This window comes from Mixophyes fleayi, chromosome 7, assembly GCF_038048845.1.
Source record: "Mixophyes fleayi isolate aMixFle1 chromosome 7, aMixFle1.hap1, whole genome shotgun sequence".
Lineage (NCBI taxonomy): Eukaryota > Metazoa > Chordata > Amphibia > Anura > Limnodynastidae > Mixophyes > Mixophyes fleayi.
In genome coordinates, this window is record NC_134408.1 from 23754408 (window position 1) to 23770864 (window position 16457).

At 46.4% G+C, this 16457-nt stretch overlaps 1 protein-coding gene across 5 annotated transcripts in view; it reads right to left on the reverse strand.

Moving 5' to 3' along the window:
* LOC142097492 (interphotoreceptor matrix proteoglycan 2-like) overlaps positions 1–16457 on the reverse strand; it is a 46778-nt gene that overhangs the window by 7116 nt on the left and 23205 nt on the right. The window contains exons 3-8 of one of the 5 annotated variants that reach the window (XM_075179367.1): positions 13648–13739; positions 13498–13556; positions 8370–8536; positions 7765–7924; positions 7237–7428; positions 3993–4220 (exon numbers count right to left, since the gene is read on the reverse strand). In XM_075179367.1, coding sequence (XP_075035468.1) covers positions 3993–4220; positions 7237–7428; positions 7765–7924; positions 8370–8536; positions 13498–13556; positions 13648–13739 — 898 coding nt within the window. Of the gene's footprint in view, positions 1–3992; positions 4221–7236; positions 7429–7764; positions 7925–8369; positions 8537–13497; positions 13557–13647; positions 13783–16457 lie in introns of those variants that run through there. The other 4 variants (XM_075179369.1, XM_075179371.1, XR_012678191.1 and 1 more) reach the window with 4 other exon arrangements.

Below are 16457 nucleotides of genomic sequence, written 5' to 3' on the forward strand. Positions count from 1 at the left end.
TCCACCTTGTACAGCACCCACACTACACTTCCACCTTGTACAGCACCCACACTACACTTCCACCTTGTACAGCACCCACACTACACTTCCACCTTGTACAGCACCCACACTACACTTCCACCTTATACAGCACCCACACTCCACTTCCACCTTATACAGCACCCACACTACACTTCCACCTTATACAGCACCCACACTACACTTCCACCTTGTACAGCACCCACACAACACTTCTACCTTGTACAGCACCCACATTACACTTCTACCTTGTACAGCACCCACACTACACTTCTACCTTGTACAGCACCCACACTACACTTCCACCTTGTACAGCACCCACACTACACTTCTACCTTGTACAGCACCCACACTACACTTCCACCTTGTACAGCACCCACACTACACTACCATCTTGTACAGCACCCACACTACACTTCCACCGTGTACAGCACCCACACTACACTTCCACCTTGTACAGCACCCACACTACACTACCATCTTGTACAGCACCCACACTACACTTCCACCTTATACAGCACCCACACTACACTTCCACCTTGTACAGCACCCACACAACACTTCTACCTTGTACAGCACCCACATTACACTTCTACCTTGTACAGCACCCACACTACACTTCTACCTTGTACAGCACCCACACTACACTTCCACCTTGTACAGCACCCACACTACACTTCTACCTTGTACAGCACCCACACTACACTTCCACCTTGTACAGCACCCACACTACACTTCTACCTTGTACAGCACCCACACTACACTTCTACCTTGTACAGCACCCACACTACACTTCCACCTTGTACAGCACCCACATTACACTTCTACCTTGTACAGCACCCACACTACACTTCCACCTTGTACAGCACCCACACTACACTTCCACCTTGTACAGCACCCACACTACACTTCCACCGTGTACAGCACCCACACTACACTTCCACCTTGTACAGCACCCACACTACACTACCATCTTGTACAGCACCCACACTACACTTCCACCTTATACAGCACCCACACTACACTTCCACCGTGTACAGCACCCACACTACACTACCATCTTGTACAGCACCCACACTACACTTCCACCGTGTACAGCACCCACACTACACTACCATCTTGTACAGCACCCACACTACACTTCCACCGTGTACAGCACCCACACTACACTTCCACCTTGTACAGCACCCACACTACACTACCATCTTGTACAGCACCCACACTACACTTCCACCTTATACAGCACCCACACTACACTTCCACCGTGTACAGCACCCACACTACACTACCATCTTGTACAGCACCCACACTACACTTCCACCTTGTACAGCACCCACACTACACTACCACTTTGTACAGCACCCACACTACACTTCCACCTTGTACAGCACCCACACTACACTTCCACCTTGTACAGCACCCACACTACACTTCCACCGTGTACAGCACCCACACTACACTACCACTTTGTACAGCACCCACACTACACTTCCACCTTGTACAGCACCCACACTACACTTCCACCTTGTACAGCACCCACACTACACTTCCACCTTATACAGCACCCACACTACACTACCACCTTGTACAGCACCCACACTACACTTCCACCTTATACAGCACCCACACTACACTACCATCTTGTACAGCACCCACACTACACTTCCACCTTGTACAGCACCCACACTACACTACCACTTTGTACAGCACCCACACTACACTTCCACCGTGTACAGCACCCACACTACACTTCCACCGTGTACAGCACCCACACTACACTTCCACCTTGTACATCACCCACACTCCACTTCCACCTTATACAGCACCCACACTACACTTCCACCTTGTACAGCACCCACACTACACTTCCACCGTGTACAGCACCCACACTACACTTCCACCTTGTACATCACCCACACTCCACTTCCACCTTATACAGCACCCACACTACACTTCCACCTTGTACAGCACCCACACTACACTTCCACCGTGTACAGCACCCACACTACACTACCACTTTGTACAGCACCCACACTACACTTCCACCCTGTACAGCACCCACACTACACTTTCACCTTGTACAGCACCCACACTACACTTCCACCGTGTACAGCACCCACACTACACTTCCACCGTGTACAGCACCCACACTACACTTCCACCGTGTACAGCACCCACACTACACTTCCACCTTGTACAGCACCCACACTACACTTCCACCCTGTACAGCACCCACACTACACTTTCACCTTGTACAGCACCCACACTGCACTTCCACCGTGTACAGCACCCACACTACACTTCCACCGTGTACAGCACCCACATTACACTTCCACTGTGTACAGCACCCAAACTACACTTCTACCTTGTACAGCACCCACACTACACTTCTACCTTGTACAGCACCCACACTACACTTCCACCTTATACAGCACCCACACTACACTTCCACCGTGTACAGCACCCACACTACACTCCCACCGTGTACAGCATCCACACTACACTTCCACCTTGTACAGCAACCCACACTACACTCCCACCCATACAGTACTGACACCCACACTGTACAACCATGTGGTTTGCATTGCTTTACACGTTTGCTTTCCTTGTGAACTTTTCAAGAAGGTATTTGTATTATCATCCAGAGTTGTTTAATTATATTGCCATCATAAACAACAGTTTTGGCATTGAATATAATTGTATCCAGACAGCAGCTCATTGTCACATCAGTTGGCAACACAAATGAACAATTCTGCCTGAGTATATGAATAGAAGGCTGAAAAGCACAGAATGTCACACAAAAGATAAATCAATGTATTCAGTGAAAATTACATATCGCCAGTTGTTGACTGTAAAAATCAACAACTGAAACCAACAGAAATGACCAACTGAAAGTCAGCTCATGGTGGAAACCCCCTTATAACCCAAGAAAATCACAAGTGGCACAGTGGTTAGCACTGTTGTTTCTAGGTTAGATTCCAGACAGGGCATTATCTGTGTGAAGTTTGTATGTTCTCCAAAGACATAGTGGTAGGTTAATTATCCCCAGAAAAAATGACCCCAATTGGGGCAGGGACTGATGTGAATGATCACATATTATACAAAGCCACAAACTCACACTAAAATACACTACAGTGTCACAGCACACAATACTGTGCAACATTGTACACTGCTCTACCACCTCACACAACACTGACACTGCTACACTCTAAACCCCACATAATAATGATACCCACACAATACAACATTGTATCATGGGCAGCACAGTGGCTTAGTGGTTAGCATTTCTGCCTCACAGCACTGGTCATGAGTTCAATTCCTGACCATGGCCTTATCTGTGTGGAATTTGTATGTTCTCCCCGTGTTTGCGTGGGTTTCCTCCAGGTGCTCCAGTTTCCTCCCATACTCCAAAAACATAATGGTAGGTTAATTGGCTGCTATCAAAATTGACCCTAGTCTCTCTCTCTCTGTCTGTCTGTGTATATTAGGGAATTTAGACTGTAAGCTCTAATGGGGCAGGGACTGATGTGCGTGAGTTCTCTGTACAGCGCTGCGGAATTAGCGGCGCTATATAAATGGTGATGATGATTGTACACTGCACTACCACCTTACACAACATTCACACTATGTTACACTCTACACCCCACATAATAATAATACACATGATACAACATTGCACACTGCACTGCCACCTACACAATAGTGACACTATGCTATAAAATACACCTCACATACTTCGATATACTGTATATAAAACATATTTAAAAAACTATCTTGGGGAAGAAAAAAACATTAGAAAATGTAAATAAATTATACACATCTGATAGTATTAAACATAATATCCCAGAACAGGACTGTGTTGCGCATCCTGTGTAGTTATTGGACTACTCCTAGGCTCTGCTAGTGAAAGCGAGTCACAAGATGCCTAAGCTCAGTCTATCATCCATCCAATGACTGTACATGCTGTCTGTTACCTGGGGGCCCCTGCAGGTGGTTGTGGTGGGATGATTGGGGCGCTGGTCCGTGCTCCGTCCTGGCAGCCACACACGCAGCTCCCCAGGGCTTGCAGTGGAAACACCTCTTCAGAGCTGCTGAACGCCGGGTTATCCAGGGAATTGAGCGAGGCCGAGGCTGTCAGCCATGTTTGAGAGGGACACCAGAACTGTGTGGGGACATCATCGAAGCGACTGAACCTCCTGTAACTGATGACAGACACAACTATCAGCACCCAAAGATCTAGAGTAATATTTATCATGGAAGAACAAACACATCAAATTGGTTTTGCTGGTAAGGTGAGTCCAATAAACTCAAATTTGGCAACTCTAAGTCCTATTATACGGCAGGTTGCCTTAGGAGGACGTGGTCAGGTGGGATTCTATACGCCTGAAATTTAGGAGGTCTTTAAACTGTATTCTTCTGAATGATTGAATATGTCAGGCCACCATTGGATAGTGCCAACATCTGTCCAGTAATTCCCAGAAATTTTTATGGGACGACAAATCTGGGGTCCAAATGTGTCGTTGTGACTCCTTTCATTTTCAACTTTTCCTGCAGCCAACAGGACAACGCGCCGGCAAGATGGGGCGAAGGTTTTGAACTGGCGCTCTGTAAAACACTTTTTTTCCAGGATATATTTGATAGGGTACATGTTAACAGGTCCTTATCACTTTGTTTAACCTTATTTGGGACCTAACAGGACGTATGGTGCAGACTGAATGGCCTGGAAAAACTTTAGGTCACAGGGGTGTACCAGGGTTTCATTTTAAATGATGGGAGCCCTAAAAATGCTATTGAGCCGTTTGTCGCTGTCCTATTTTCATTTTGTGTTTGAGTTTACCTGAACAAAGAGAAGGGGGAATTTATGGCTGAAGTCTTGATTTTCCTGAAGTCACTTCGGAAAACCAAGAATGGTGGGGAATTAACCACACTTCCCTTCTATGTCATATGTATACTGCTGCCTGCTGTGGGAATAATTTGCTAAATGCGGTGGGTCACACTCTCCATGTTTTGTAATATACCTATCCCTGAGGAAGCCCGTCCTGGACAAAACGCGTAGGGTTACACTATTGCTACATATTGATACCTACTCCTTGTTCTTATTACCGTGTAATTTTTATTGCTTTGAATTACCTGCCTGACGTCTGAACAAGCTGGAAGCCAGCAAGTACCTTTCACTCATGTGGAAACCGATCTGGGACGCGAAAATTCACTTCCACTGGAGCACCCCTGATCCAAGTCGCCCCCGTTGGGAGGAGGTGTAAACGGGCTTATCCCCTAAGGGAGGACCGCTGTTGTCCACCATTTCGGAAGGCTACACTTTACACACCGACAGAGCTGGGACGGAGACCCACATCCGTGATGACCGAAGCAACTCGGTTTACTTAAGGAGTTACGGGAGTTGTCTTTTCCAGGAACTGTTACCTCACAGGGCTACCTGACTCCCTATCCGGTTATAGCAACACAGAGGAGAACATTTGGTTGCATTCTGAAGATCACACAGCAAGAGAGTGGGTACTTTGCATGACCCTACTTAAGGTAATCTCTTCATTGGGCAGCACGGTGGCTCAGTGGTTAGCACTTCTGCCTCACAGCACTGGGGTCATGAGTTCAATTCCCGACCATGGCCTTATCTGTGAGGAGTTTGTATGTTCTCCCTGTGTTTCCGTAGGTTTCCTCTGGGTGCTCCGGTTTCCTCCCACACTCCAAAAACATACTAGTAGGTTAATTGGTTGCTAACAAATTAACCCTAGTCTGTGTGTGTGTGTGTCTGTGTGTGTGTTAGGAAATTTAGACTGTAAGCGCCAATGGGGCAGGGACTGATGTGAGTGAGTTCTCTGTACAGCGCTGCGGAATTAGTGGCGCTATATAAATAAATGGTGGATGATGATGATGATTATCATTATTGACTTATTAGTGGACTTTGGGCTGGATTTCTTAAGCCTTTCCCATTTGGGACCTGTAATGCCTGTACATTAATGTGGGACTTCTATCCAGCACTTATTGTGGAACAATTGACTTTGCTGAACTAATAGCGGTATTTGAGGTCTTCCTTTTGAATACGAAACCATTGCCAGATCATTTATACTGTATTACTATTGGTCATGACCACTTATGCATATTATGTGTTTTATCCTCTTTCTATTTGAATAAATATATGAATACAGTTTTACATCCTCACAATTTTGCGCCAGGGAATAATACTCTGCTCTTACTGAAGTCTCTTGGGAGCCTGGTGTGATCAGACTCTGCATGATGTTAGGTTAGTAAAACATAGCTGATTTATACTCGCATCGAGGTGAGAACAATAATCAGCGATGTTTTACCTACCGTAATCCCTGGAAGTGAGCGCATGCGTAAATCCCGCGAGGCTTCTACGGGCTTCACCCTGAACTGAATCCCGCCTACAGATTGCCATGTTAGCTGCTGCGCTATGCTACTACTGAGACTGTAAATGTAAAGGAAAGAGGTAAATGTTACTAGTTTAGAACTGAACTTTTTCAAATATTAGTGTATTTTTCAGCTTTCAGAGTAAAACACATGGGGCTGGATTTACTAAACTGCTGAGTTTGGAGATGTTGCCTATAGCAACCAATCAGATTCTAGTTATCATTTATTTAGTGCATTCTACAAAATGACAGTTAGAATCTGATTGGTTGCTATAGGCAACACCTCCACTTTTTCAAACCCGCAGATTAGTTAATATAGCCTATGGTCAGAATAACAGCAGTACTTGCCACCATAGGAAATCAAACAAACACCATTTTAATTTTACGACTACTGTACGCAGTGTACCCTGGCTAGGTCTGACGACAACCTCATGACATTGAGGAAATCCTTCTCAATGATTATTTAGTGTACACCTCTCAGAGAGACTATATCCTATATCACCTCTCATCACTGGTTACCATAGCGACAGATACCCAGTCCAGCCTCCATTACTGCTTCGTCTCTCACAACATGAACAAGTGTCAATCACTATGGCAGCCAGTAGGGGGCGAGCAAGGAAAGGGGATTTACTCTACGGTGCAAACTTAGTGCTAAACTGCGCTAAATTAAAAAAAAAAATTGCCTTGTTGACAAATGTTTTTTTTACTTGATGGAAAGCACAGCGCACCAATGAAAATCTAGTCTGAGGTGACTATTCACTTTAATACAGTACAGTAACCCCGTCAACTCCATAATCAGCCATAGTAACACTGCAAATCCTACTTATTTTACCTGCTCTGTGTCTGAGCCACTTTCTGTTGGAGGATCTGCGTCTGAAACCTGCGAACCAGGAAGAAAACAGCAGCTGCAGCGCAAATGATAATGCAAAACACAACCGCACAGGCGATGGCGGCAAGGCGGTGATGACTCATCCGGTAGTCGCAGGTTTGTCCCATGTACCAGAAGTCTCTGCCAATTGGGCACCTAAAGGGGTCGGTAGATATATAAAAATCAGGCCATGAACAAGATGATTGACAGGAAAAAAATCCCTGTTCTTATAACTGTAAATAATTGTGCAAAGCGGCTCTCCTACTTCAAGGGAACTACAAGTATCAGCATGACGTGTTGCTGGAACTTGTAGTTCCACAGCAGCTCCTGAGCCACCGGTTGGCTATCTCTGTTTTAAAAGGACACTATTCTAAAACATTACTTAAAATTTAATTAATGAAAACAATTTATATTGTGCTTCTTCTTTATTGGCTATCAACATTCTATATTTCTACTGATACAAAGTCATATTGAAATACAAAACATACTCACTGGCACTCTGGCTGCTGCCCTTTGCGATGGATACAGATACCGTTGTTGTGGCAGAAGGTGCTATGACAAGGTGACAGACAGAGGGCGCTAAGTTCACGCTGAGGCACACATTGGAATTCCAGGGGACAAGAGAACCAGTCCGCACAAGGGTCAGCGTGATCTTCCATGAAAGAGAGACAGGACAGTGGGGGGGTGTTACATGTCTATGGTTTTATAGCTTTGGTAACACAAGGGTTGAGAATGACATCAATAAATTGCGACCCCTTTTAGCCAGCAAAGACTTCCGCTCTTTGGTGGTTATTTAATGAAGTGGGATTATTGCACACTTACTTAAGGAACATAAAATGTGATGGATATCAATGACTACATACTAGCAGCATGCAGGCATTTATAGAGGAAGCAGAGAGAGCTGCCAGACACAGAATGAACTACAGGTCAGGGGGTCAGCTCTCTGCAGAGAAATATCTAGTTATTACAGGAAGAAAATACTTCTCGCCACATGTAACCAGAGAACAGGTCAACGTAAGATCATCCATAATGCCACACCAGTTAGATGACTGGGCTCTTTATATTACCATGGCAGACCTTGCCTGTGGTTTGCTTACCTGCCAGGGAAGCATTGTGGATGCTGGAGATGAAGGTTTTCTCTGATGTTGCAGAGGAACCGAAAAGCAAGTTTGGGTTAGTAAGGACCAGTTCCTGTGCTGCAGACATAGCAGTCCCTGCTCGCACAGTGAACAGCACTTTGTATTCTACGACAGTCCCGGCCAACCTGAAACGACAGACACGCAGCGATTGCTGGAAAACAGCTTTTATAACTGTGTCTCAAGCGTCCTGCAGAACCTGAGGAATCTAAATATCACCTGGTATCTATAGAGTGTCTGTGTAGAACAAATGTGTTGTGGTGAGCTGCAAACATGTGGTGCCTGGGTTATAGAATCATTACTAAGCACTTCAACTTGTGATCGAGCGCCATCACCCTACTGGAGACTTCAACTTGTGATCGAGCGCCATCACCCTACTGGACACTTCAACTTGTGATCGAGCGCCATCACCCTCCTGGACACTTCTACTTGTGATCGAGCGCCATCACCCTACTGGACACTTCAACTTGTGATCGAGCGCCATCACCCTCCTGGACACTTCTACTTGTGATCGAGCGCCATCACCCTCCTGGACACTTCTACTTGTGATCGAGCGCCATCACCCTACTGGACACTTCAACTTGTGATCGAGCGCCATCACCCTCCTGGACACTTCTACTTGTGATCGAGCGCCATCACCCTCCTGGAGACTTCAACTTGTGATCGAGCGCCATCACCCTCCTGGACACTTCTACTTGTGATCGAGCGCCATCACCCTCCTGGACACTACAACTTGTGATCGAGCGCCATCACCCTACTGGACACTTCTACTTGTGATTGAGCGCCATCACCCTCCTGGAGACTTCAACTTGTGATCGAGCGCCATCACCCTCCTGGACACTACAACTTGTGATCGAGCGCCATCACCCTACTGGACACTTCTACTTGTGATCGAGCGCCATCACCCTCCTGGAGACTTCAACTTGTGATCGAGCGCCATCACCCTACTGGACACTTCAACTTGTGATCGAGCGCCATCACCCTACTGGACACTACAACTTGTGATCGAGTGCCATCACCCTCCTGGACACTTCTACTTGTGATCGAGCACCATCACCCTCCTGGACACTTCAACTTGTGATCGAGCGCCATCACCCTACTGGACACTACAACTTGTGATCGAGCGCCATCACCCTACTGGACACTACAACTTGTGATCGAGCGCCATCACCCTACTGGACACTACAACTTGTGATCGAGCACCATCACCCTACTGGACACTACAACTTGTGATCGAGCGCCATCACCCTACTGGACACTACAACTTGTGATCGAGTGCCATCACCCTACTGGACACTACAACTTGTGATCGAGCGCCATCACCCTACTGGACACTACAACTTGTGATCGAGCACCATCACCCTACTGGAGACTTCAACTTGTGATCGAGCGCCATCACCCTACTGGACACTACAACTTGTGATCGAGTGCCATCACCCTACTGGACACTACAACTTGTGATCGAGTGCCATCACCCTACTGGACACTACAACTTGTGATCGAGCACCATCACCCTACTGGACACTTCAACTTGTGATCGAGCACCATCACCCTACTGGACACTTCAACTTGTGATCGAGCACCATCACCCTCCTGGACACTTCTACTTGTGATCGAGCGCCATCACCCTATTGGACACTACAACTTGTGATCGAGCGCCATCACCCTACTGGACACTTCAACTTGTCATCGAGCGCCATCACCCTACTGGACACTACAACTTATGATCGAGCACCATCACCCTCCTGGACACTTCAACTTGTCATCGAGCGCCATCACCCTACTGGACACTACAACTTGTGATCGAGCACCATCACCCTACTGGACACTACAACTTGTGATCGAGCACCATCACCCTACTGGACACTACAACTTGTGATCGAGCACCATCACCCTCCTGGACACTTCTACTTGTGATCGAGCGCCATCACCCTACTGGACACTACAACTTGTGATCGAGCGCCATCACCCTACTGGACACTTCAACTTGTGATCGAGCGCCATCACCCTACTGGACACTGCAACTTGTGATCGAGCGCCATCACCCTACTGGACACTGCAACTTGTGATCGAGCACCATCACCCTCCTGGACACTACAACTTGTGATCGAGCGCCATCACCCTACTGGACACTACAACTTGTGATCGAGCACCATCACCCTCCTGGACACTACAACTTGTGATCGAGCGCCATCACCCTACTGGACACTACAACTTGTGATCGAGCGCCATCACCCTACTGGACACTTCAACTTGTGATCGAGCGCCATCACCCTACTGGACACTGCAACTTGTGATCGAGCACCATCACCCTACTGGACACTGCAACTTGTGATCGAGCGCCATCACCCTACTGGACACTGCAACTTGTGATCGAGCACCATCACCCTACTGGACACTGCAACTTGTGATCGAGCGCCATCACCCTCCTGGACACTTCTACTTGTGATCGAGTGCCATCACCCTACTGGACACTGCAACTTGTGATCGAGCGCCATCACCCTCCTGGACACTACAACTTGTGATCGAGCGCCATCACCCTACTGGACACTACAACTTGTGATCGAGTGCCATCACCCTACTGGACACTACAACTTGTGATCGAGCGCCATCACCCTACTGGACACTTCAACTTGTGATCGAGCGCCATCACCCTACTGGACACTACAACTTGTGATCGAGCGCCATCACCCTACTGGACACTGCAACTTGTGATCGAGCGCCATCACCCTACTGGACACTGCAACTTGTGATCGAGCGCCATCACCCTACTGGACACTACAACTTGTGATCGAGCGCCATCACCCTACTGGACACTACAACTTGTGATCGAGCGCCATCACCATACTGGACACTACAACTTGTGATCGAGTGCCATCACCCTACTGGACACTACAACTTGTGATCGAGCGCCATCACCCTACTGGACACTACAACTTGTGATCGAGCGCCATCACCATACTGGACACTACAACTTGTGATCGAGCGCCATCACCCTACTGGACACTACAACTTGTGATCGAGTGCCATCACCCTACTGGACACTACAACTTGTGATCGAGCGCCATCACCATACTGGACACTACAACTTGTGATCGAGTGCCATCACCCTACTGGACACTACAACTTGTGATCGAGCGCCATCACCCTACTGGACACTTCAACTTCTGATCGAGCGCCATCACCCTACTGGACACTACAACTTGTGATCGAGCGCCATCACCCTACTGGACACTACAACTTGTGATCGAGCGCCATCACCATACTGGACACTACAACTTGTGATCGAGCGCCATCACCCTACTGGACACTACAACTTGTGATCGAGCGCCATCACCCTACTGGACACTACAACTTGTGATCGAGCGCCATCACCCTACTGGACACTTCAACTTCTGATCGAGCGCCATCACCCTACTGGACACTACAACTTGTGATCGAGCGCCATCACCCTACTGGACACTACAACTTGTGATCGAGCGCCATCACCATACTGGACACTACAACTTGTGATCGAGCGCCATCACCCTACTGGACACTACAACTTGTGATCGAGCGCCATCACCCTACTGGACACTTTAACTTCTGATCGAGCGCCATCACCCTACTGGACACTACAACTTGTGATCGAGCGCCATCACCCTACTGGACACTACAACTTGTGATCGAGCACCATCACCCTCCTGGACACTACAACTTGTGATCAAGCGCCATCACCCTACTGGACACTACAACTTGTGATCGAGCGCCATCACCCTACTGGACACTACAACTTGTGATCGAGCGCCATCACCCTACTGGACACTACAACTTGTGATCAAGCGCCATCACCCTACTGGACACTACAACTTGTGATCGAGCACCATCACCCTCCTGGACACTACAACTTGTGATCAAGCGCCATCACCCTACTGGACACTACAACTTGTGATCGAGCGCCATCACCCTACTGGACACTACAACTTGTGATCGAGCACCATCACCCTACTGGACACTACAACTTGTGATCGAGCGCCATCACCCTACTGGACACTACAACTTGTGATCGAGCGCCATCACCCTACTGGACACTACAACTTGTGATCGAGTGCCATCACCCTACTGGACACTACAACTTGTGATCGAGTGCCATCACCCTACTGGACACTACAACTTGTGATCGAGCGCCATCACCCTACTGGACACTTTAACTTCTGATCGAGCGCCATCACCCTACTGGACACTTCTACTTGTGATCGAGCGCCATCACCCTACTGGACACTTTAACTTCTGATCGAGCGCCATCACCCTACTGGACACTTCAACTTGTGATCGAGTGCCATCACCCTACTGGACACTACAACTTCTGATCGAGTGCCATCACCCTACTGGACACTACAACTTGTGATCGAGCGCCATCACCCTACTGGACACTACAACTTGTGATCTAGATATATCACCCTGTCATTAACCTTGTTATTACTGTCAAGGTCTATGACCTTTCTGTTAACCCTTTCACCCCTGTGCATGCCAACTTGAGGAGTAGGTCACTCGCTCTGCTATTCTCCTACTATGTAGATTGAGCTGTGATGTTGTAGTGTTGTTACCCTTGTCACTAGTGCACTATTAACATATTGTTAACCCTCTCACTAGTGTGTACTTGTGATGTCCATCAGCTACCCTTCTGTTACCCTTTTCACTACTGTGCATTTAAAGCTATTCCCTAGGTCTGTCATCTGGAAATTAACACTGTCACTACTGTACACTTTAAATGATCATCTAAATGGCTTATCCATGTATTAACTGCTTACCTCCTGTGCAGGGCAACTTTTGATTCAGGACTTTGCCTGTTGCTGTGTTATACGTTCCCCTCTCCTTATACCTGTGACTTAGTGGCTAGTACCCCGAAGTTGAGTCACAATATGGAGTCATGTCTGCGCAATGATATCATGCGTATAACCATCTGCTGCTACACTCACGTATGTTACATGCCTGTATTACATTAGCTATGGACAAAGCCTGTAGACACATATGTGCTTCCTCTTGCTCTAACATGATAACCCATCCACCTAATACCAAGGACCGTTTCACAGAGGGCCGCCTCACTCACGTCACATTCAGAATCTCAATCTTATCAAATCCCGGAGCCGACTTGTAAGCTGAAGTCAACTGCAAGAAAACAGAACAATAGGTCAGAACCTGGTGTGTAATGCGCGATTAGAATGCAACTGGAGCACAGAGTCCAGGGTAACATACTGACCTCTTGTAGATAGAGTGCTCGGCAGGGGTCCGGCTGCTCACACGCTGCACGGTGGTACGCATTCATTCTGTGAGTGACATTAATTGTTTGCACTGATGGAGAAGAGGATTGAGACAGATGATGTCACTGTGTGATCTACAGTGAAGGATAATAGGTTCTACTGGACAAGATGTCTCACTATAGTAGGTAGGATTGAAAAATTAGAATTGGAGGGCCCTGCAGAATGAGCGGGAAACATGGCTGACAGTAAATTTACTTGGGGCGAGTGAAAAAACAAATTGTCACAAATTTACCTGCAAAAAATATAACAGCGCTAAAAATCACTCACAATCACAAAACTAATGGTTTTGTGTCACAATATGTTTTTTTTTAGAAATTATGAACCCCTTTTCATTAATATGACATAACTATTGTGTCAGTGAAAAAAAAAATGACCGTGGACCTATCATCAAATAAACTGTGAGCAGCCATTTTGTGCGCTGAACCAATGTTCATTAGACTGTGGTATATCACTTCCATAGGAACCAATTTTATTCATAAAATATCTCAGTGATCTGACTATATGACTACACTGCATACTCAGCCCTCAAAATGGCGGCCATCACTGTAGGTGACAAGTGCTCTTTAACTGCCCATATCCAAAGATCTCAGCTTTGCTGATCACTTCAAATGTGGCCTTTTCTTTATGTACTAAGTAGCTTATGAGAAGCTTTGATTTGTTCCACAATCCTGTTGCTGCAGCGGTTTCTCACAGCTTTAATGCAGGGCAGTTGCTGAGCCAAATTCATCCCTATTTCCCAGTTAGCGATGCAAGGTCAGCCAAACCTTTATAATGTGACCCATTTTACCTCATTCACAATGTTCTGTCCCCGTTTTTCTTACTTATTTTCCAATGGCAATAACATGTCATTTACTGAATGAAATAAGTGATGTTAAAAGAAACACCTTTTCCTTCAATGATTTCATTCCTCCAGGTGCCTGGACTCCCCCCACTATGCAGGGCCGGACTGGCCATCTGGCACTTCTGGCAAATGCCAGAAGGGCCGATGGATCCAGGATTCCAGGATCAAGACCAGAATGAACTGAGCTAAAGAAACCAGCTGCTACAAGTGGTGAACGTGACCAAGACAGGTAGGAGAGAGGACAGTCTGCCAACTGTCCTGAATCTGGTGGGGCAGTCCTGAATTTGGGTGAATGTTTCCCTTCACAACGTACTGCTTGTGAAGGCAAAGCTGTGTGCTTCTAACAGCAGTGCCTGTGTATTTGTCTAAAATGATAAATGTAATTTATTATTATAATGTATGTATCAATGCCCCATGTTGGCGACACCCACAACACAATGAGGCCACGCCCTGTTCGGCGCCGCTGCGGCGGCACATGTTTTCTTTCCTGCTGGAGCTAAGGTGGGCCTGTGTACCTTAAATGCCAGGGCTGATTTTTAGTCCCAGTCCAGCCCTGCCACTATGTCAGACTTACGAACAATCACTGTTATATCGCCATTCCTAACATTGAACGTGCGCGGTCTCCTTTGTAGGACAATGTGATTTGAAGATATTCTAGATCAGGATATATAATGTTTGCTCTATACACAAAGTCTGTGGTATTAGCAGAGAGTGTGTATAGATAATAGATAAAAATGAGAATATTTTGGTTAAAGGCACAGTTTGAACATATATTTTATATTTATAATTGCACCCCGTCCTATCCTCACCTATATACCTAACGTCATTACATGGATATACCATTGTACGGTCACTTATCAAATTCCATTTTAATCACCTTTGTCTTTCTCCATCTATCTACCAACCCTAACCGGAACCTGGGGTTTATCCCTCATGTAACTGCTCAGAACAACCTACCAGATCTGTAACGGAGAAGCCAGATCTACATTAACCACACCCAGCAAACCCCACAAAGCCACCATCACTCGACTAACAACAAGCTAAGTACTATCTTATACTAGGTGGAGGACCATCGTGTGTGTCATGCACACCATACTTCACCAAGGCATAGATGAATCCTGCAAAAGTTTGAATTCCCTCCTTTAAAAAATCTTATGGGTTCATACACTGGGGTGGTCATCCCCTCGTTACCCCTCCACCGAAGCTGTTTAACATTCAGTCAGTGTTGTTGAACAAAGTACCAAGCAGCTCAGCAGGGATCATCGATCCCTATGAGGACTGGAAAAGCCATTCGGGGCAGTGCTGAGACAACATTTGAAAGCAGCTTGCATTATTTGTCCTGGCAACGCCCCACTGAGCATTCTTCCCTGCATTGCCCTGAATGGCTTTTGCAATCCAAATAGGGATCAATGATTCCTTTCTAAAGTCCCCTCTGAACTGCATTCTACTTCGCTCATCAACAGCTGAATGAATAGAGTGCGACATGTGTAACTTATGACTGCTGGACTAAGCAGTTCACCCCTATTCTAGAGATATACAAAATATAGAAGCCCTGCATTTAATCTATATAGGGAGGGAGGTTGCACCGCTCTAAAATGGGTGATCTTTTAAAATAGCATGCAAAATATGGGCAAATAATATTTATATATAATCTATATGAGGGGAGGTTGCATGCTCTAAAATGGGTGGTCAAATCCTTTTAAAATAGCATGCAAAATATGGGCACCATTCTCAAGGTCTGCTCTCCAGCTGGGTCCAGCTTTCCCCATGCCATATTTAGAACTAATTACTTTCATTTAATCATAATAATTACAGGCATATTTGCAGCTGTGTACGCAATTTATTTATATAATGTGTGGTAATATGTTTTAATTGGTATTACATAACCAATACAGTGCCACATTGCCC